Here is a 22,607-nt window from a genome sequence, read left to right on the forward strand (position 1 = left end):
TTATTGTGACAATACAATATACAGTAGTTTTTATTTGTTAAAGCCAGTACCAGAAATTTGTATTTTTTAATGTATACAAACAATCTATAATAATATAATCTAGAGCAACAAATAAAGCAATAAACAAAAAAAAAATGAGACCTATAACTTTTTCTTTTTTACAGTTTTAATAACAGTTGTTATTAAATAATACCAAATTAAATAAGAGATGATGAAAAATACAATGTTAATATAATGTAGGCTATAAAAATTAAATAACATATTTGTTTTATAAATATTCCCAAGGTACATATTTTAGTAGAGCAGTCATACATTATTCTCCCTCAAACAAATTTAAAACAGAGGATCAACATTTTTTTATATTATAATTTATAAACATATGTGTCTGATTATTTTTCATTCATTTTAACAGTAATCAGCCATCGGGTCTAGCATATATGAGTTGATTTACTTCTGCACACTAAAGGCCTAGCCCATTCCACAAACTCATCAATTAAAACTGGCCAAGCTCCCTCTTGGTCATAATCTGTCATTTCATCATCAATGACACAAGCAAATTCTAACAACAAATTCCACGTATCTCTAGGAATTGATTTATTGTGGTGTTCCTAAAAAAAATAGAATTTGATAAAGAAAAAAATTGTTAAATGATAAAATAATATTCTATTAAACAATATTAATGGAATTCAAAAAAAATATATATTATTATTTGGCTCTATACTATAAATAGTATTATGATCTATTTATTACACTTACTCTTAAGAACTGACACCACAGTTCAAGGAACCTGAATCGGCCAACAAAAATTATGTTCCAGTAAGTAATAGCCATATCAAGGTCAAGCCCTTTTTGTCCTATATTCTTAGCGTAATTGAATGTAAAATAGTAAAAATCTTTAAATTTTGATGGATCTGAAAGTTCTCTTTCTAAAATTGGTAATCTTATTTTTAATTTCTCTATTGAATCAGACCTAATAACAATTAAAAACAAATATAATAAATAAATATTTTAGGTGTAAAATTAATATAAAATTTTTAATATTAAATATTTAGTACATAGTTTATTCTAAAACAAATCAATAAAATTGAGCTTGATGTTCTACAAAATTTTATTTTTTCATACAAAACAATTTTAATAAGAAAATATGGTTTAAATGTAAAACAATTGGTTACAGAAGTAGTTAAATTTATTTATTTTTCCCAATTATTAGTCTTGTTCATTGTCTAGCCAAGTTGAGTATAAATGTAGTTTTACTCCCAAACTATTTTTAGCAATTATTTTTTTTCAATTTGTATTTTATATGTATAATAAGATGCTACTTTCAATAAAAGTTGGCTAAACTTTCTTTAGAACTTATGGTAAAAAAACTTCAAAATACTCTAAAATTATTATATATATATATATATATTTTTTTTTTAACATGAGTTTTTTTATATTTGACATTACAGTAAAAACAAAAATTTCCCATCATACAACTTTTTTATGGTATGAACTATATTTATATTTTTTATGGTAAAACTATATATTACACCTGAGGTAGTTTTTCATAGCAAACCAAGAGTAGTTATCAATTTGGTATTGGATTCTCGCAACAAATCTTCTCACGAACAAGTGAAATTAGTGAGGAAGGTTATTTTGTTAATGTATTTACAATTGATGATAATCAAACCAAATAGTTCCCACGTTGCACAGCAAGTATATTTGTGGATTAGTTTATATTATAAATATATAGAATATATAATAACAAAACTTTCAAGTTGAATACACAAGTGTGTTACCTATATGTATACCTGATTTGGTAATATGTTATTTGACTTCTAAAGGATGTTGGATCGACTTTTTTTGAAAGTACCTTCTGATTATACATGCAAAAACAAACAATTTGAAAAAATAATTGCTAAAATTAGATTGAAAGGTAAACTGTATTTGTTCCCAAGACACCACTAGGGTCCTGTAAAGAACTTCTACAGTGCCTTAACACCACAGTGTAGTAATATAATCATTTTTAGATAGCACAGCACACAAATACTGAATTTGAATGATGTAAATATCAATACTTCTTATAATATTAAGCAAATGAATTACTAATTTATTTTGTAAATTACTATTTTTTTTAAGAGAGAATATAAAAAGTAAATTGAGCAAAACCAATATATTTTATTTTATTTATAATACAAGCAGTAGTAATTATTGTTATTATATTATAATGAATCAAGATATTTTAAATATAAGGAGACTTATATAAAAGTTATAAACAATTAAATATATCTCATAATTTATATAAACACTGTATTTACTAAAAGGTATGTATTGTTATAGTGAATCCATAACAAATTTTTATTTAATAATTTATGAAGCATGTCAACAAAAAAGGAAAAAATATAAGTAGGTGGTCAGTTTTAACTATTTATATAAGCAATTATATGGTTTAATCAATAAGTATAATGGTTGGGATTATAATTTTAAAGAATAGATTTGGAAATTATTAGAAATGAGAAATATATATGTATTTATTTATAATCACTGATAATAAAATATTTAACTAGCTTAGAGTTTTCTAGCATATAGAATAAAGCTAAATGTTATTTGGCCATGACTGAGAGTATTAACAATTTAACAATAAATCAATCCCAGTAATAAACCAAGAACCTATTCAGAGCTTCAATTTTCCTATGCTTAAGTTTATAATATAGAGCTGACTTTCTTTCATAATTTTTTAAGTTTACTTTGAAATCTAAAGTAAATACAAAATGTTATGTTCACAGAAATAATACATAAGATTTTAATAATATTAAAACTTATTAAGAGAAGTAGAGAAAATAAAATAATTAAGAAACATTATTTCAGTAAATTTAAAAAACTAAAAATGTATGTAATTAAAGTAAATAATAAAAACTATAATCAACTTAGAACTGAAATGTAGAAAATTTGTTTAAAATAAAAAAGAATAAAGAAATAATAACAAACTTATGAAATTACTAACGCTGTTTTGTTTTTTCAAAATCTTACTTTTACTAGGCAGCTGAAGTAATATTAAAAATAATTTAAGAATATAATATTTTTCTTAAAATTATATTTACAAAACAGAATGTATAAATATATATATATAAATTTACCCCATTCTAGACATTCCATTGAAAAACTCTTGTTTTGTGAATTCACATTGAGCTGCTGCTTGACACTTCCAAGCAATAATGAGCACTAATATAGAGTCAGGAGGTAATTTGAGTTCATCTAATAAACGCATAACACCTTCAACATTAATTTTATTTGGTTCTGCTGGATCTGAAATATTTTAATCTCTTGTTAATCAAATTTAAATTAAATAGTAAAATATAAATTACTAAAAATCATTAATAAAAAAAACACCATCTAAAATATTAGCAACATAGGTAAATTATACTCACCAAAATTGCTTAAGAATTATTTATTAACATGATAAAGGAAGAATATTCCAATTAATGTCACAAGTGTTTTGTTAGAATGAAATTGTCAATCAATTGTTTTTTTTGTGCAAATTATCATATATTATAATAAAATTGTTCAATACATTTAAAAAAAATTAATAAATAAAGAATTTTAGAATAATTGAATAAAAAATAGATTTAATATTTACAAAAAAAGAGAAATAAGTAAATTACTATCAACACATTTTTTAAAATTACTTGCCTTGTAAATTTGTTAACATTAGGAAACTACGCAAAATATGGTACACAATGAATGCTTTAAATTGAATCAAATAAATTTATATGAATATATATAGTTGATATAATTAATAAACTTATATTAATTCTAACTATTTATTGTATCAATAAATAATATAAATACTTTTAATTATTAAAAAGTATGAAGTTTTACCTCGATATCTAGTATACATAGTTTCTAACTTTCGTTTATCTACTGAATAACCTAATTGTGTGTTGATCTTAACTGTATCATATTCAAGTGGATTTTGAAAAAAGTTATCTGATGCTTGTTCCAATTTCCAGTCATTTTTTGCTAAACAAAAAATGGCAACGTTTTCAGATGCTTGTGTAAACGTCATAAATTTTTTCACTTTATCTTTTTGAGATGATTTTAATTTGTTCTGAAAATTAAATAAATCAAACTTTAGTTGATTAACTGACCATATAATGTATAGAATTAAATAAAGATGAACAATCAAAAGTACTCAGAATTAAATCAGTTTATGAATGATTATAAAAACAATGCATTAGATATGGCCTCATATAAATTACTTAATCTATTTTTAGTTACTAAGGTCGCTTACCATTTCGAAATAATTTTATACTACGAATTTAAATTATATTTTACAAAATAAAATTATTGAAAAATTGAAAGGGTCCAAAATTTTAAATTCAAGCCTAGGCATTTTCATTATAAACAACATTCAAACTTAAAATAATATTATACAAGCATTGAAATTCGAAATCTTAAGGAAATCTGTCTAATTGGAGAATCAAAACATAATAATAAATAACAAAAGAAAATGAAAAATAAGTTTTATGAACAATTTTTAACAGTTCTAGTGATAATCCATGTAATTAAAATAATTCACTACAGTGCTGACAAAGATATCACAAATTATATTCTGATATTCACGTCGGAAATATTGTTAACCTGTTACAATGTCACATTTTATACTATTTAAAAATGTACTACTGTGTTAAATTTTCACTGTTTAAGAATAATCTTTAAGCATTTAATAAATTTAGATTGGTTTTCTTCTAGGACTTTTTAATTATAGATTATTTTGAGCATTTGAAATATTGGAATTCATCCAATAATTTTCATGAATTATTAATAAACTAAATTTGATCTTTTTTTCAAAATTTACATTTGATGAAAAATATTACCAATATTATAGCACAAACATGGTCGTAGCAAAGGGGGGAGGGGCTAGAGATGCCTACGCTCCGGGCGCAATTCTTGGGAGGGTGCGAAAATGAAAAATTTGCAATTGTTACTTATAAGTAGGGAACGAACTTATATGTTGATGCATATTTTTATTAAAACGAGATATTTAAGATTCGATAAGAAATGTTCATGATTTAAATTATTCCTATTAATATGATCAAACCCGGACTCAGTGGCGTAACTGGGAAAAAAATTAGGGGAGCCAATATAATATATTTATTATTACCAAAACCCTGACACCCCCCCCCCCTCATCAGTTAAAACATAATTTTATTGTAGGTATGTATTTTATACATTATATCTAACTGTTTTATTTTACATAAGTCTTTTAACTCATTTTATGGTTTAGATAAACATAAATTGTAGGTAGCAAGTACTGGGTACCTACCAATATTGTTAAATAATACTCATAAGAGTTCATTAATAAAAGGTGCTATTTGTATTGTTGGATTATCTGGGAAGGCAATATTATACCTATATCTCTCAAAATATTGTTAGAGGGGGAACTTTCCCCCCCCCCCCCTTGTCCCCCACAATTACGCCACTGGCCGGACATTTAGAAGGCCAGGAGCCAAAATTTTGACGAAAAAAATATATAATGTATGTGTAATATAATATATAATGTATATCATGTTTATGTACTTTTTATAATATATATTTATATATATAGGTACATAGCAATTAATAATGTATCATTTTATTTTATAAATTATAGTTTACAACAAATTTTTTGTCCTTGCTTCTGTTTGACAAAATTCTTTAATAACTTTTTCATTACCTATTAATTGTTAGCAGAATGTCGTTTTCAGTTGCCAATATCATAAGTGCAGTCAACTTGTCTTGGTGTAATGTTGATCTGTATTTATTCTTGACTCTATTAAGTTTTGAAAAGCTCTTTTGGTTTAACAGTTTATACTTGGTATGGTTAAATACATTTTTTAAGTGCATTATATAAATTGGGAAAAACATCAATTAATTAATTTTCATTAAACCATTTCCAAAAATAAAGTATACTAAAATGTTCATAATCTTTAATTGATGGTATGCATAAGAAAAAATACTCTTGAAATTGTTTTATTTCATTTTTTATGTAAACATCGACATCATCCATGTAGGTTATAAAGTTATCAATATATTTATATATTTTATATATAATATAATTAATTTATTTATTTATATTATAATTATATAGTTTAATATATTTTAATAAATAGTGTCAACAAATGGAACACACAACTTTGTAACAAATAAAAAATTGTCTGAAATAAACTTGTAAACTTCAATTCGTTTGTCTAATTCAGTATAAAATGTATCAATGATTATGTTATGAGTTTCAATTCGAAACTTATTATTACCTTACAACTCAGTATTATTTAAACCACAAAAATCTAAGTTTATTTTTTTGTTCTTCTTCCTTCATCATGGTAAAGACTATTAATTTCTGGACCAAGTTCAATAACTTTATTTTCATAAATTTCACTACTGTTTCTTATTTTTAAAATGTTATTTTTTAACGATTTTAGTAAATTCAAAGCATTCAACGGGTCTCAATAACTGTCTTGCAGATGTATGGATGTCTCATTAGACCTATTCTATATATCATTCCACAAAAAAGATAGATATGCAGTTTCTTTTTTTTTTAATTTGTTTTAAAAGCAATTTAGTATTCCTTTTTGAGTTTCCAATTTCATTATCATTTTCATTGATATATTTTAAAGATTTTATTATTTTTATGTAATTATGAGTAAGTGCTTAACAAGAATCTGAGTAACAGGACCATCTAGTTTGACTAAGGGATTCCAGTACAAGTAATCGGCCTTTCACATTTTTATCTAAAATATTAGTCAGAATGTCCCATCTATGAGTAGATCCACGGCAAGCGATTACTGACATATGTAGCAATTGCAGGTAGGTATTATACACATTATACATTTTAGTAGTATGTGTGTATTACTATAAATTATTATAAGAGGTTTGTTTGACATAATTGACAGTTAATAATGTCGTCGGCAATAATAATTTATCGTCCATTTATTTTTAAGTAAATTATGTAATATTATACCTTATAATTAATAAATCAATAGACAAATCTGAGGCCCCTAAATAAATTTCAACTATCCAGGCCCCCTGGATCTCCCTTAATTCGGGCTTGAATATGATGATACTTTTACATATTTTTACATATTTTGGTATAATTACATACTTTAACATATTTCACTAATTTGTAAATATTTTTAAACATATTTTATCATTTCATTGTTCATACGTCTTCTTCGTACGAAAATACAAGAAATTATTAATTATTATTATTAATTTAGATCCAGAAACTTCTATCGCTATTGGAAAAGCTCAAAATATTATGCAAAATGAAACATTGAAAAATAATTTAATTTTTATCTCAGTGAATTTTAGTTTTATTGCACATACAATTACAAAATTAGAAACAAAAAATATGTCCTGAAATGATAGTATGCATATTGTCGAATCAACGATTGAAAAATTAAAACTCGTTAGCGGACCAATAGATGTTGTAAAAAAGAATATTCATGCTGTTACAGAAACAAAAATCCAAGCTATATTGATTTTAAAACAATCAATGACATAATGAGTGGCAGACACCCTTCTAAAAATTTGGAATTATCGCTTTCTGATATTATGCGCTTCAAATATGTTTCAATTACATCGGTTGATGTCAATGGCGTAATTGGGGGGTCGCAAGGGGTTGCACTTGTAACCTCAAATATAATGTGTAGGTTGCAAAAGTATTATTTTGCAACCCCTGAAAATTCCATATTTATAGTTTATCGCTAGATAGTAAAAAAAAAAAAAGTATTTATTTAGTTAAATAATTATGAAATAAAAAAAGTCGGAGAATGAGAAAATTGAGATGATAATAACATCAATAATAATACGACGATATAGAAGTTTTAATCTAAAAATAAATTATATAATATCGGTTTTAATTATATTATAATTTTAAAAGTTTATGTGATTTAAAATTTAAATAAAAGTAATGTTTTTGGCTATATATTAACTATAAAAAAATTAAATTTATAGTTTTTAATAAATTGTAATTATATATAAAAAGAATTACAGTGTACTCTCGATTATCCGTGAAATAGGGTGGCAGGACATACATGGATAAACCACAGAATTAAATTTTATAATAAAAAATAAATTGGAATTTGAAATTGAAAATTATTATTACATATTATTAAAAAAGATACACATGTATGTGTAGGTAATCAAAAATTAATATAAATTATAAACTATTTATGAGCAAAAAAAATCATTCACAAGTTGTAGCTTCTTCGTTTAAAAACTCTTCTTTTTAATTTGTGATTGAAGTTTTTTTAATAACATTTTGTCACACAGAGTTGTATCGTCTTGTTGTTTTAGATATAAAAATACAATATATATATTTTTGTATACGTATAAGTATGTAGACAATTCTGCGGAAGACCGCAGATAATCTGCAACGCGGATAATCGAGAGTACATTGTATACAGATTTATCATGTACTTTATATTAATAGAATATAATAATATGATTATATTATAACATTTTTTTTATAATTTTGGGGGTGTGGGGTCAAAGCCTCCACTGGTTTGTGCATCCTGATTAACTTTTGCAACCCCTGATATTCTTCCGAATTACGCCAGTGGTGATGTGGAACGACCATTTAGCCATTTTAAAAATATTTTGAGATCTAATAGGCGAAATTTAATATTTGATAATTTAAAAAATATTGTAATAATTCAATGCAACAAATCATTTTGATAATTTAATAATTATAACTTTTTTTTTTTTAATTAAATATTTTCCACATATTTGATGTTTTTAGTAAATATTTTATAAATTATACTTACATATATGTGTATATATTTCTGTATTCTTATTACATATAAATCCGTTCCCTACTTATAAGTTATAACTACAATAAAGTAATATAATGTATTTATGTATTTATGTATTTACATATATAACTTTTTTTTTTTATAAAAATATTTTGTTTTATTTGGTACTAAATATACAACTATACAAAATTTAGCATAAGTAATAATAATATAAGTGGTTTACATATCATGAAAAAGGCATGATGTAGGAGGCCTCCCAATGAAGCTACCTACTTAAAGTGGTTATAGCCCGTCATAAATACATGAATAAAAGACAAATATGTCTGACAAAATTGTGGGACTTTTGTTGGGTTGAATTTAATTCTATTAACTATTTCCTTTTTGATTTTTATTAATCGAATTTTCAAGTATATTATAAATGTATAGATTAAGTAAATAAACCGATTACGCTGATGCAATGCTGTACAACTATAGCGATAATATATAGATTGTATAATATATTACGATAATTTCGTTTTAGTTATTTGGTTCTAATTTTTGTTATCTGCTGATTTTGTTGGTTTTTTTTTTGTCGATTTCTACTAAATCTACTAATAGTCGATTATCAACGAACGAGTGTAGAATTCGTTTATACAGTCTACATTCGTCTCGTGTGCTCGTACAAAATTATTATTAAATAATACATTTCCTTTTTTCTTTGTTGCATATTTTTTTGTTTTTATTGCATATTTATAGAGTTTATTTAGCGATTTTTAAGGTAATATTATAGCGGATATTTATTTAATTTTAAGTGCTATAAAATCCCAACCCTGGTGATTTCTGATAAATATACGGTCAGCGGCTTGATGCAGGGGACAGTAGTGTAATCCGTTATTTTGGGAATGCAGTCGGGTCGCATCCGTATAAGCCGACACACACACCAACATTCATTTACTTCCCACACACTTTCAACTCAAATACTATCGGAATTGATGGGTAGCCTATAAAAAACTCCTTAGGAAATGACCGACTGGAACCACCACTAAAATATAGGACAGTAGGGCACAGGCCACAGTAGGTAGGTAGATACTAGCATTGATTAAAGATATATATTTAATGTTTATTTAATCAATGGTACTAGGTACTATAGCTTAATAGTTATGTTGTTGGATACAAGATTAATATATAATTAATGTTGATAGGTAAATTAGAAAATTCAAGATACCTATGACGTTTTGTGGCGTAATAATGTAAATATCATATGAAATTTCCATTAGGTACCTATCAAAATTGATCCTTGTTTGTGTCTCAGATCTCAATAATAAAACCGATTGATTTTATAAATATCATTAATGATTTGGTTTAAAACTATTTATCACGGTATTTGATATTCAAAAACCTTGAAATCCTAACTTTTTCAATATTGGTATCGTCTTGAAATCTTCAGGTTCAATAATGTGACGTATCCGGGTTAAAGGTCCACACTCGAAAAAGTAACGCCACGTTTTTGAAATCGGTAAATCGACAAAACAAATAATGTATTACATTGTAACAACTTCTCTGGAAATTTATTACAGGTTTTCAATATACATACCATGTTTAGATAATTTTTTTAAACAATTTAATGAAAGATTGATGAATCATAAATTGTTACTAACAGTGCCGTAACTGAACTACTCGAGGTCAATGTGCAAATCAAAATCTTGAGGCTTTTTATCGTTGTACATTTTTTAGCATTTGACCTTTTGAGGGCCCGTAATGTTGTACGAGGCCATAAGCGCAACTAGAGTCCAAATATTAGGGGTGCTGAAATTGCTGAAAATAATATTAAATGATATTTAACTGTAATTACTATAGATTATATACATCTGAAAAAAAACAGGAGTGCTACATTTGAACTCAGGGGTGCTAAAAACCCTATTGTGCCCCCTTAGTTGCGCCTATGTACAAGATTTAATAAATTGAAAAGAATTTAACTATATTAAATTTAAAGATCTTTTATAAACAATCAGATATTGATGTAGACGAAATAACTCCAATAAGTAAATACATAATATAGCATCAACAAATAAAAAAGGAAATACCCAACACAATAGAAGCACTAAATAATTGCAGTGAAGATATATTCCCAACTATTTACATAATTACAACCATTACTTTTGATTGTATTAGGTACTTTGCCGGTCACATCTGCATCCAGTGAAAGGTCCTTTTCAACACTTCGACGTTTGAAATCATATTTACGAACGAGATATTACTGGTAAAAATCGTCTAAAAGATTTGGTAGTTATGAATATACATCGTGATATATTAGTGTAAATAGAAAATGTAATACGTGAACAAGTATTACAAGTCATCGATTAAGATGAATGTAATAATTAGGGCTCGTGAGTTCATGCATTTGCATATCAATCTTGCTAAGTCGTATTTAATGCTAGGTAACATAGAAATCAATTTCAAGGTACTTTGGTTAAGTATGTGAAATTTTATGTTGCATATTTTTGCATATTTAAAGGTTTTTTAACTATTTGGCATATTCATGCGTTTTTTATTTTATTGTGCATATTTTTACCGAAATTTGATCAAAATGCAATAATTTATATTTTTACACAGTATAAAATATATGGGAGTTTTCGCAACATCAAATTATTAAAAATAAAATATATAGAGCAGATAAAGTGAGTACAAACGTACGTATACGAACGTATAAGTACGTAGCCCGCATTAAGCAATTAGTGGAAAACATGTTATGTTACAGTGGAACCTCGATAAGTCGAACCTCAATAAGTAGAAAACCTTGATAAGTCGAAAAAAATTCTGTTCCCTTGTGTAAAATTTGATTACTCGAAAAAAAAAACTATAGATAACTCGAACATATTGTGCTCCAAATATAGACGGAATATAAATAAACTTTTAATAATATGAATAGACATTTTTTTGTTATTCCAAAATTTACTTATAGTATTTTTATTTTTTAATCTACATATTTTTAATACATATATTTTTAGTACATATAAATGCATAGTTCTGATCTTTTAAAGGCATATTTCAATGTATATTTTCCCAGCTTGTAATGCATAAGTGCATACTTATTTAGGCATTTTTTAGAGCATGAACGAGCCCTGTTACTATTTATTAATATAATTAATAATATTAATTATTACTAATAATTAAATATTATAAATCAATTTTTAAAATATAAATATTTTTATAACGTCCGTGAAGTTGGCCCCCCACTTTGTTCTATCGAATTCAAACCTTCACCAATATTTTGGAACTAATTTGTAACTATTTGGAACCAAGTTTTTATAATAATTTAACCCTTTTCCCGGAATAAGATATTTTCGGTTGGGGACAAGCTTCATCTTAATCTATTATCTACTTGTCGTAAAAATATTAGAGATAAATCAGTCTTATAGTCTTAATATACATTAAATACCCAATAAATACAGAGCTTAAGCACCCTCAGTTTTTTTATTGAAATTGTGCCTATGACACCTTTTCCAAATACGCAAAATAATCCCAACTGCGCTTTAGAATAAGCCCTGCTTCCTATTAATTACGCTACTGCTAATATCAATGATCTGACACCTGAAATTATTATACATATCTGTGGGTTTAATATTTTATATTTTTATATTTTTTTTTTTTTCCTATAAAAGGATTTTTGTAATTGTACGTTAGCTACGTCGTCTAGGTAAAAAAAACTTTTTAATTATTATTATTATACGGGAAATTTATTTTTTTAAGGTTGGCATAACCGATCTCTCGAAATTTGATTTTAGTGATATCTCGTTGTTATCAAAATCGGGAGAAAGGTACCTTTGGTAGTAACTGTTATAAATCACTGTTACTGTTATTTTCTCCCATCACTATTGGTATCGAATTTTGAATTCCATGCAACAATTTAAGTATGAAGCAGAGTAGTAATCCTCAGCTGGAAAAAACCAGAAAATTAGTTCGCACCCATCTTGATTTGGTAGATTTTTATTAATAATTCAATTTTAATAAGTGCTCAGTTTATTAATAACATGTTACATGGTTTTAGCAATTATATTCAGCTGCTTTGTTTTGGGCTGATAAAGCAGCCACATTAAGTCATTTTGAACCAAGAGATGTTTACCAACTAGCTAGTTGTATGTTCTTGTTAAAACAATATCAAAGAGCTGTTGTGCTGATTAGAAATAAAGGATTGGATAAAGTAAGAGTATATAAGTTATATAGATTTATATTATATGTTCACAATTAATTTCAACATTTAATTACAGACCACAAGGTGGCATACTGTAATATCCTGATGAAAATATCCATAGATATTAATTTATTATTATATCTATAAATATATATTTAATGTTGAATATAAAAGAGTCATATTAAATACATATTGTTAAAAATAAGATTTTCATTCTTTGATGATAGAGAAAAATCACTTGACATTTTAATTTCTATAAAACTTTAAAGTATCACATTTTAATCACAATTGTAAATCAATAATTTTATAATAAAATCAATGGTGATAGTAAAGTTAATACTACCATATATATACCTCAGAATAAGATATTGTCATACTATTACATTAATATGTCTTTCCACCGTAAAATAGGTTATTTAATTTTCAATCACTATACCATGAAATATTTATAACAATTTTTTCCAAGGATCACCTATTGTGTAATTTTATAGAAATTATGTTTTCAAAAATTATATATTTGTTTGGTAGTGTTGAAAAAAAAAATTTTTTTTTATAAGCTTTTAATGGGAACTCATTTTAGTAAACTATACTCAAACAAAAAAATTAATATAGTTGAAGACATTCCAAAAAAAAAAAATCTTTACAAATTTGAATACTTAAATAAATAGGTATATATTTATTGTTTATTGAATACAATCATTTAATAAATGAAAAAAATTATAAATAAATTTCAGTAAGTATAATTTTTATAAATATTCATAAGTTACAACTCATAAAAATTGAATTTAACTAAACAGTTCAAACTTAATTATTTAAGCAGTATTTATGAGACCAAATAATTAGCTTTATATAAAGGAACCCAATTAGCTCTAAAAATCAATAATACAAAAATAGATATATGTTCTGACTAATTCAGTGCCTTGACTAATCTGCAATCCAAAATACTAACTGAGTCATTGTCTCTAAAAATTAGTAACCTTATTTCCTCATCAAACAAAGACATTAGATTAATTTGAACCCCAGATCATTGCAACATAAAAGGAATAAGGAAGCAGATAAATCAGCAAGAAATTCATTAAATAGTCCTGCCAGTGAAATAATTACTTTTTCATCACTTGTTAACATAAAAATAAATATTTACAAATAATGCATTGATTTGTGGAACATAAAGTGGTACACGACCACAAAAAATAAGTTAAGAGAAATTAAGCACTCTATTGAACTCTAGCTGAAATACACTGGTGTAAACAGAAAAAATTAGATAATTCTTAAGACTTAGAATTAGCCACACAAAAATCACTCATGAACACCTTATGGCAAAAACAAATCCACCCCTATGCCCAAACTTCAATGAAGCTAGAAAAGACTTCAATATCCCAGACAACATGTATGAAGCAATTGGTCCATTTTCTAATTATCAAAACATAATTTCATATTTAAAAAAAAAATTGATTGTACAATAACATATAATAATGTAAAAATGTAATAATTTTGTTAAAGCTAATAACATATGTAGTTGATGCTTAATAAAAATAAAATATAATTTTTATTATAATAATATACAAACTTCTGATACTCAACTATTATTTTTCATTATTTTAGACCGATATGCTATGTTATTATATGGTATTAAGATGTTTAGTTGAAGCAAAAGACTTTACTGAAGCAGGAAATATTATTAATTCTGAAATAAATCCAACATCATGTAATGTGTCACTTCAACAACAGGATGTGAAGTCCCATGACTCTTTGACTTATTTTAATGTAAGTCTTAGTTTACAGTTTTATTTTTAATTTATTAATCTGAAAATATGAATAAATATTATTTATCTAGGTCCAAAGTGCACTATTTTGTATCAAAGGAAAAATATATGAAGCATTAGATAACAGAAATTTTGCAACAGATTGTTACAGAGAGGCTTTAAGAAATGATGTACACTGTTATGATGCATTTCAAGCCCTTATACAACACCAAATGTTAACTTCATTTGAAGGTTGGTTTAAATTTAAATGTACATTTATATATTTATATAGTAATCTGTGTTAAATACCATAAAAGTTTTAAATTTTTTCTTCTCATATTGCATTTTGGGATATAGGCATAGTAAGGAACTAAAGACTTCCATAAAGATTTCTGCTTCAGCCTAAAGTATTTTTCGATCTTCTAAAAATTGTTTTATCTTTAAAACATTATAAAATTTAAAAATAATATAACAATTATTTTATACACATCTATATAGATTTACTAGCTGAATTACCCGTCTTGCCGGGTTTAAGTATATAAATGTATGTAACCTGCCAAGATTAAATTTTGTTAAATCTATTGAAATTTAAATTAATTAAGATTTTTGAAATAATATTTTATACATATTAATTTAGTTTTTAAGATAATGATTATTATCATAACCTATTTGATAAGTTATAGCTTTTGGCGGCAGAAGCTTTGTTCACGATAAATTTTAGCACTAAAGGTTCAAAATAAATGTTTTACTAATAGTTTTTCAATATGTTATCTACAAAACTTCTTTGTAGACAATTTTCTTCACTGATCTATTAGTAGGCGACAATATCACCAAGCTACTGGGTGAGCTTACGCGTGAGCAAGCTATGTAGAACTGCCCATGTGAAAAACAGTTTTCTCGCAAATCTATTCCTGCAAATTTAAGAGTTTGGTCTTGAGACTTGTTTATAGTCATTGCAAAACAGACTTTCAGGGGAAACTGTAATCGTTTAAATTCGAACGGATGATCATTCGGAATTAAAGGGATTCGTGGTACAAACACAGTTTCCCCTTTTGCACATCCTGTTAAAATTGTGGCTTCTACTATATTGCGATGTAAAGCTTTGACTTTAAGCCTGGTCCCATTGCACAGTTTAGGAGGTTTCAAATTTCGCAACAACATAATAGATGTGCCCACACGCAGAATAAGCCTATGATATGACATGCCCGGTGGTTTCAATGAATTTAAAAATTCAACCGGATAATTAGTTGCATCGTCCATGTTGACCACCGTATCTATAGAAGTATATACTTTTTCTTCCCTTTCATAAGACATCAGCAGTGTATCATTGATAGCCGCCGCTTGGTCATTTTTTGGAGTGAGTATAGCACGTTCACACAACCATTCCATAGGCTTATCATGAATATGAGGAATATCTGGATAAATTTTTGATATCAAATCCTGAACCGTAGTTAAAACTGTACACAAATTTTCTGGGATAGTTATCATTTCATCAAACGATGGATAATCGCCATTGCCAATTTTAAGTAAAAGATCTGAAAATCCACCAGCAAACTTCCTCTCACAAGTGTACCCTCATATTTTTTGACAGTTTGAGTATATTAATCTTAGGCCATAAAGTAGATCTTTTAAGACATGACTTGACTTCATCAGTTCTGGTCCCCTTTTGGTACTACTGGTAGAGTCTGCCTAAAGTCTCCAGCCAGTAAAACCGTTACACCACCCATTAACCTTTTATTTTCCCTTATATCCTTTAGAGATCTATTTAAAGCCTCAACACCACCCTTATGCGCCATTGTAATTTCGTCCCACACTAATTTTGTATCTTTTAAAACTTCCGCAAAATTACTTTGTTTTGATATATTACAAAAGGGAGTGGCCGAAGTTGTTAGATTGAGTGGTAATTTGAAGGTAACATGGGCCGTTCGACCACCCTCGAGCAGTGTTGCTGCGATTCCAGAAGATGCTACAGCTAAAGCAATGTCGCGAGTACTTCTAACTTTCGCTAAAATCAAATTGATTAAGAAAGTTTTTCCAGTTCCACCTGGAGCATCTAAAAAGTATATTCGACCCTCATTATTATTAACACTTGGTGGTCCATTCATTCACCACATGTCCAACAATTAGTGATCGCACCTCCATCGCATTGTCTTGTGTTCCGTGTATTAAAAAAGAGAGCTCGGAATAAACAGGCACCATCGCCAACAATGGGGACAACAGTATGTTGTTCAAGTTCTCCATTAACTAAAAGACTTTCTTTAGCCATTTCTTAGGTAATTAAATTAAACAACGTTAAATTAATCCTCCTAACAACAAAAACCGAACACGGAAAAATCTAAAAAACTAATCCGGCAGTAAGCTGTTTTATATTACACTTGTATACCGAAACCGTTTACTGGTCCTTTATCGAACGCTGGGCTATCGCTACAACAACGACAACGACAAAGCGGCCAAGTACATATAATTTACAGCACGTGGGCATACATTTTATATAAGCAAACGTTTTCGTCACACGCAGCTATAAATATAATATGTTGGATAATCATAATAAACGACAACGGTGCTACCGCGGCTCTATCCGCCGACAACGCGTTAACGCCGACTTAGGACCATAGGCGTGCGCAGGGGGTATGCAGGGTATGCAACTGCATACCCTAAACATAAAGCCTTCTTTCTAAAATTACAAAAAATAAATAAAAATTATGACATATTTGGTCTTATGTATATTATGTGATTTTGTATTACATTATGATTTTTATTATATTTTCATATTTAGTCCCAGATAGTTTAATTTATATTTGAAACGCAAATCATATGCTATTATAACGATTATAATTAAAATCCCGAAAATATTATTGGTGATATTAAGAACTCAACTGTACGCAGAATCGTTTTATGATTAATTTTGATTATTTATCAAATTTATTTTGTTTTTCATTTTAGCATATAATTACGTTTTTATTTATTTACCTTATTTAAATGTATTACTCAAACCATTTCAAGTGTTATGTATTTAATTTTATTTTTTCTTATTTTATTTTAAATTTTAATTATGAAGACAGTTATAACGTTTAAGAAATGGTCACTTTTTTCAGGAAAAATAATTAAAATTTTAAATTAAATAGTTATTAAGCCCAATATTTCGAACGCTTAAATTAACTTTCAGTTTTAGGGGGGGGGGAGTAGGCAGTGGCAGCCTTTTGCATACCCTGGAAAAGAGGTCTGCGCACGCCTATGCTTAGGACCTTTAGGTTAGGTTAGTTATTAGTTTAATAATACAAATTACATGTAAAAATTTTCTTTTACCGATTTCAACCCTTTAAATTCAAAATTTCGAAAAATCCTTTCTTAGCGCACATCTACATCATAATAGCTATTTGTATGCCAAATTTCAGCCAGATCCGTCCAATGGTTTGAGCTGTGCGTTGATAGCAGTCAACAGCTTACTGTTTTATATATACAGATTAAAGATTAATAGCATCAACAAAATTAATGACTTTATTTTGAAGATATTACAGATATTACACATTAAACAAACACTGCTCACTGAGGCAATTTATTTATTACTACTAGAATAGTCACTTATGGAACTATTGTGTACGGTATGTACATATTGCCTTATTAGACTATGATATAAAATATGTGAACTTATGTATAATGGACTCTGTTGCCCTACATTGTCAAATTAGTCAACATTTACAATATTAAGGTACTTTATAAACTAAGATTATATCAAAATATTGTACTTAAATTTTTTTCTGAAAATTAACCAGAAGTAAAAGCACACAGATATTTTATGTTTTTACATCACTTAACAGAATGGCATTAAAGTTCCATCAGTTACCAAAGAAATTATGTATTTGTTTTCTTTTCCCTAATCTTCTTCATAGTGTAAAAACAGTTTATAACATTTACTATAAATTTAAATTATTTTTCAATTTAAAAATGAATTTTTTATATATTTTAAATATTTAAGTATTTTTATTAGGTCTATGATCTAATACAAGTTAATATACAGTACTATTTTATTAGAGATGTAAAATTTACGTAAATTCTGTAAATTTGGTAAATTTTGATAATTTTTGTATGTCCTCATAGGAACACCCTTAGGAACTCCTCACTTCCACTTTTCCGTGAACTTATAATTATTGTAATGCTTATTTTTATTATTTACTGGATAGTGTGGTGTTCATGGTATTATAATTTAATATATGATTTTATATAAGTCCCTAGTAGTGTTATTACTTATTATTGACTTCTTTTCATGTATATTCAATTACTTTATATTATGAATAAAAATATTATAAATGTAGCTACCAATAAAATAAATTAAAGTAAATTAATCAAATCAGATTCATTAGGTAACTATAACATCAACAACAAAAAAACAATTTAAATTCTAGTCTTTTAGTTTTATATTTAATTTGTCTTTTCCTCGAGTTATAATTAGTTAAAATTATAATTTAATAATAAAAATAAAATAAATACATTTTACCAATTTTGTTATTGTGTGATAAATAGTGAAATACATTGAGTAACAAAATTATAAAAAGATCTTATTAATAATAAATAATTAATAAGTATAAAATCAAAATTAAAAATATTAATATAATTCTTCCCAGTCAGTAGATGGTCCAGGTGTAGATTGATAGTCGATTTCATTAGTGTCATGACATATTGTATTTACCTGTCTTTCTTTGCAAGGTTTATTTTTAGGAATACTTGATTTTTTAAAATTATTCCATTATATTAATATATTAAGAATATTCATCTCGTTAAGACGTATCATTTAAGGTGTCACATGCTAATATTTTCGGTAAAATAATATTTACCTGTAAAAAAATAATTGGTAAATTTACTGGTAATTTACTTTACCGGTAAATTTACCGAGCTTACATCTCTATATTTTATATAACGACTATAATAGTCAAGTTTTATCTAGTTCTATATAAATATCATATTATTAAGAAAACATTTGTTAGGTAAGTCTTCATAAACTCTCACAGGTACATACTGAGTGGGGCCAATTATTCTGTTGTAATAAGTAAATAAAAAATAAAATATAAAAATGGATAATATAATTCACAATTTAAATTCAGAAATGTATTATTTTGAAAGAATAAAGTGAAGGGATAAGAATTAAACTACAATTAATTTGTATCTTTTTTTCTTCCCTCCTTTACCTGTTTATAAAAAATAATGAACTTTATGTGTTTTTTTCTATTTGTAATTTTTTTTTTTTAGAACAAATGTTAATTCAGTCATTACCATGGAGCAATTATCCAAATGATTGTATTACAAAACCATTGTATGAAGTGCTACTAAAAAAATATCAAGAACCAAAATTAACAGGCCCATTTTCACAATTTGATATTCCTGTTGAATTAATGATGGACAATCTAGATATTCAAGAGGCTGAAGCTGAACGTCATTACTATGCTTGTGCATATAAAGATTGTTTTCAAATTACTCAAAGTGTTTTGAAGCAAGATCCATATCATCCTGAATGTTTACCAATACATATTGCTTGTTTGGTTGAGTTGGAAAAATCAAATGGTCTGTTATAATAGTTGTATTTAAATTATTTCAATAAATCAATTTAAAAATCATTATTTTATTTTATTTATAGAACTGTTTTATTTGGCACATAAATTGGTAGATCTTCAACCCGATCAAGCAATTGCGTGGTTTGCTGTTGGTTGCTATTATTATCTTATTGGTATACTATATATTTCACATATGGTTTTGGTTATCATTGAATGACTGATATTAAAATGTATTAAATTATAGGAAAACGAGACCAAAGTAGAAGATATTTAGGAAAAGCTACAAATCTTGATAACACTTTTGGTCCAGCTTGGTTAGCTTATGGTCATTCATTTGCAGTTGAAAATGAGCATGATCAAGCAATGGCAGCATATTTCAAAGCATCACAACTTTTAAAAGGGTTAGTATTTATTCTAGATAGTTTTAATTACTCATTTAATAACCAAACTATTAATCACAAGTTTATTTTTCTTATGGTTTTATATGTTTAGATGTCATTTGCCTCTTTTATATATTGGCTTAGAATGTTCATTGACAAATAATATTATGATGGCTCAAAAATATTTAAAAGAAGCTTTAGAAATGGCTCCCAATGATCCATTTGTCTTACACGAGTTAGGAGTTATTGCATTTCAGAGTCATAGGTAAAGTCACTTTTTATATCAAATTACTATTTTATTATTTAAGACTGAAGTTGCAGCAATATTTATTTTTGAACTACACAGGTAAAATATTTGAATAATTTGTTGTTAAACCAAGTATTTGATAGTGATACTTTATTAAATTCATTAAACAATTATCTATGAAATAATATTGGTCAATACATTGGTAAAGATCCAATTAATATCAAATATCTTAAAATGTATGGTTATTTTATTCCTGTAAATAATTATAAGTACTTCAATATGTGTGATAATATGTAACTTTTATTTAATATTAATATTAATTCTAAAGTAAACGTCATATAAATTCTCATTATGCTGCGATTCCATTTCATCCTTAATAAATTTTATTAATAAATATATATTAATAGAATTTAATATTATTATAGTAACTTTTTTACTTTGAAAAATTTTCTCTAAATTTTAAATCTGTCACATACACAATTGTATGATAATTTTCAATTTACATAAGTTAAATGACAAATTTAATGCTTGAAATATGCTACAATTTGTATTTCTGTTTTCTTTATAAGATCCTATTTTTATAACTATAGTAATACTTAGAAAGCTTTTACTCTTAGTGTCTAGTTGCAAGTTGGTGTAAAGATTGATTAGATCATTATTTACGCTATCTTACTTAATTACATATTTGTAACATTTCATAGTTAATATTTAAAATATATTTTAAGATATAAAGAAGCTGAATCAAGATTTCTTGAAGCACTTGAACGAATTAAACAAATAAAACAACCAATAATATCCAATAAATGGGAATCATTATATAACAATTTAGGACATGTATATCGGAAGTTACAACAATACGATAAAGCTTTAGAATATCATAAACAAGTAACATAATTTAAACAATAATTATTATAGTTCTCATTTTTTTAGATCTCAAAAGTGTTTTCTTTTAGGCTCTTGTGATATCTCCGATGAATACTTCTACTTTAACATGTATTGGGTTTGTTCAGTCACTTAGTAAAAATTATGCTGATGCTGTAGACACATTTCATAAAGCATTAGGTCAAAAACGAGAAGATACATTTAGTAGTACAATGTTAACCTGTGTTTTAGAGATGTGTATTGAAGAACCACCTTTATTTAATGATTATCTTGATGAGGAGAGTGCAGTTGTAGAAAGCGGCGAAGGAAAAAAATCGAAAAAACTAGATAGGACTTTAAAAATGAATGATGATAACGATGTAATACTACCATTCAGAAATTCCAAATTGAGACTTTGGAACAGAAGATTGAGAAAAAAAACTGAAGATTCTAGCACTACCATGGAAGATGACAGTACTGCAATGGTTATAGATTCTAGTTCAACAGCAGACAATTCTAGTTTTAATATGGACTTATCAACAAATATGTCTGAAAATTCTAACAGTTTTAAATAGATTTTTTTTATTATTTCTTCTATTTTTAAAAATGTAATAAAAAAAAACCACTATATAATATTTTATGTTTAAATCATAGTATATAGATAGATAAATAAATGCTATTTTTCTATGTATTTAAAAGTTTATTTGAACTATGTTTTTTATTCTTAGATAAATTTAAAATATTAAGTTTTATTTTTTAAACAATTTTTTTATTAACCAACTTCTGTTGGTCGCTTCACTGAATTAGTTATTATAAGCTTTTATTAAAATGATTCTGAACAGTTTTACTGATAAATGTTGCAATAGTTTCATAATACTAAGAGTCA

General features: G+C 26.3%; 2 protein-coding genes across 2 annotated transcripts; one reads left to right on the top strand and one right to left on the bottom strand.

Moving 5' to 3' along the window:
- Window positions 1-212: 212 nt before the first annotated feature.
- LOC112692099 (DCN1-like protein 1) lies at window positions 213-4,311 on the bottom strand. The gene is made up of 5 exons (XM_025566652.1): window positions 4,271-4,311; window positions 3,859-4,087; window positions 3,117-3,285; window positions 757-970; window positions 213-608 (listed from the first exon to the last, which is right to left on the bottom strand). Exons 1-5 carry the CDS (start codon window positions 4,271-4,273, stop codon window positions 429-431), a joined length of 795 nt encoding a protein of 264 aa, XP_025422437.1. The 5' UTR covers window positions 4,274-4,311; the 3' UTR covers window positions 213-428.
- An 8,248-nt stretch (window positions 4,312-12,559) lies between these two features.
- LOC112692132 (cell division cycle protein 16 homolog) lies at window positions 12,560-22,346 on the top strand. Its single transcript, XM_025566699.1, has 10 exons — window positions 12,560-12,732; window positions 12,802-12,954; window positions 14,548-14,709; window positions 14,780-14,939; window positions 19,932-20,243; window positions 20,317-20,406; window positions 20,478-20,634; window positions 20,726-20,878; window positions 21,586-21,745; window positions 21,814-22,346. The coding sequence occupies exons 1-10, from the start codon at window positions 12,667-12,669 to the stop codon at window positions 22,294-22,296; spliced, it is 1,896 nt and encodes a 631-aa protein (XP_025422484.1). The 5' UTR covers window positions 12,560-12,666; the 3' UTR covers window positions 22,297-22,346.
- Window positions 22,347-22,607: the final 261 nt, after the last annotated feature.

Source organism: Sipha flava, unplaced genomic scaffold (assembly GCF_003268045.1).
Source record: "Sipha flava isolate LNK unplaced genomic scaffold, YSA_version1 70_pilon_pilon, whole genome shotgun sequence".
Classification (NCBI taxonomy): Eukaryota; Metazoa; Arthropoda; class Insecta; order Hemiptera; family Aphididae; genus Sipha; species Sipha flava.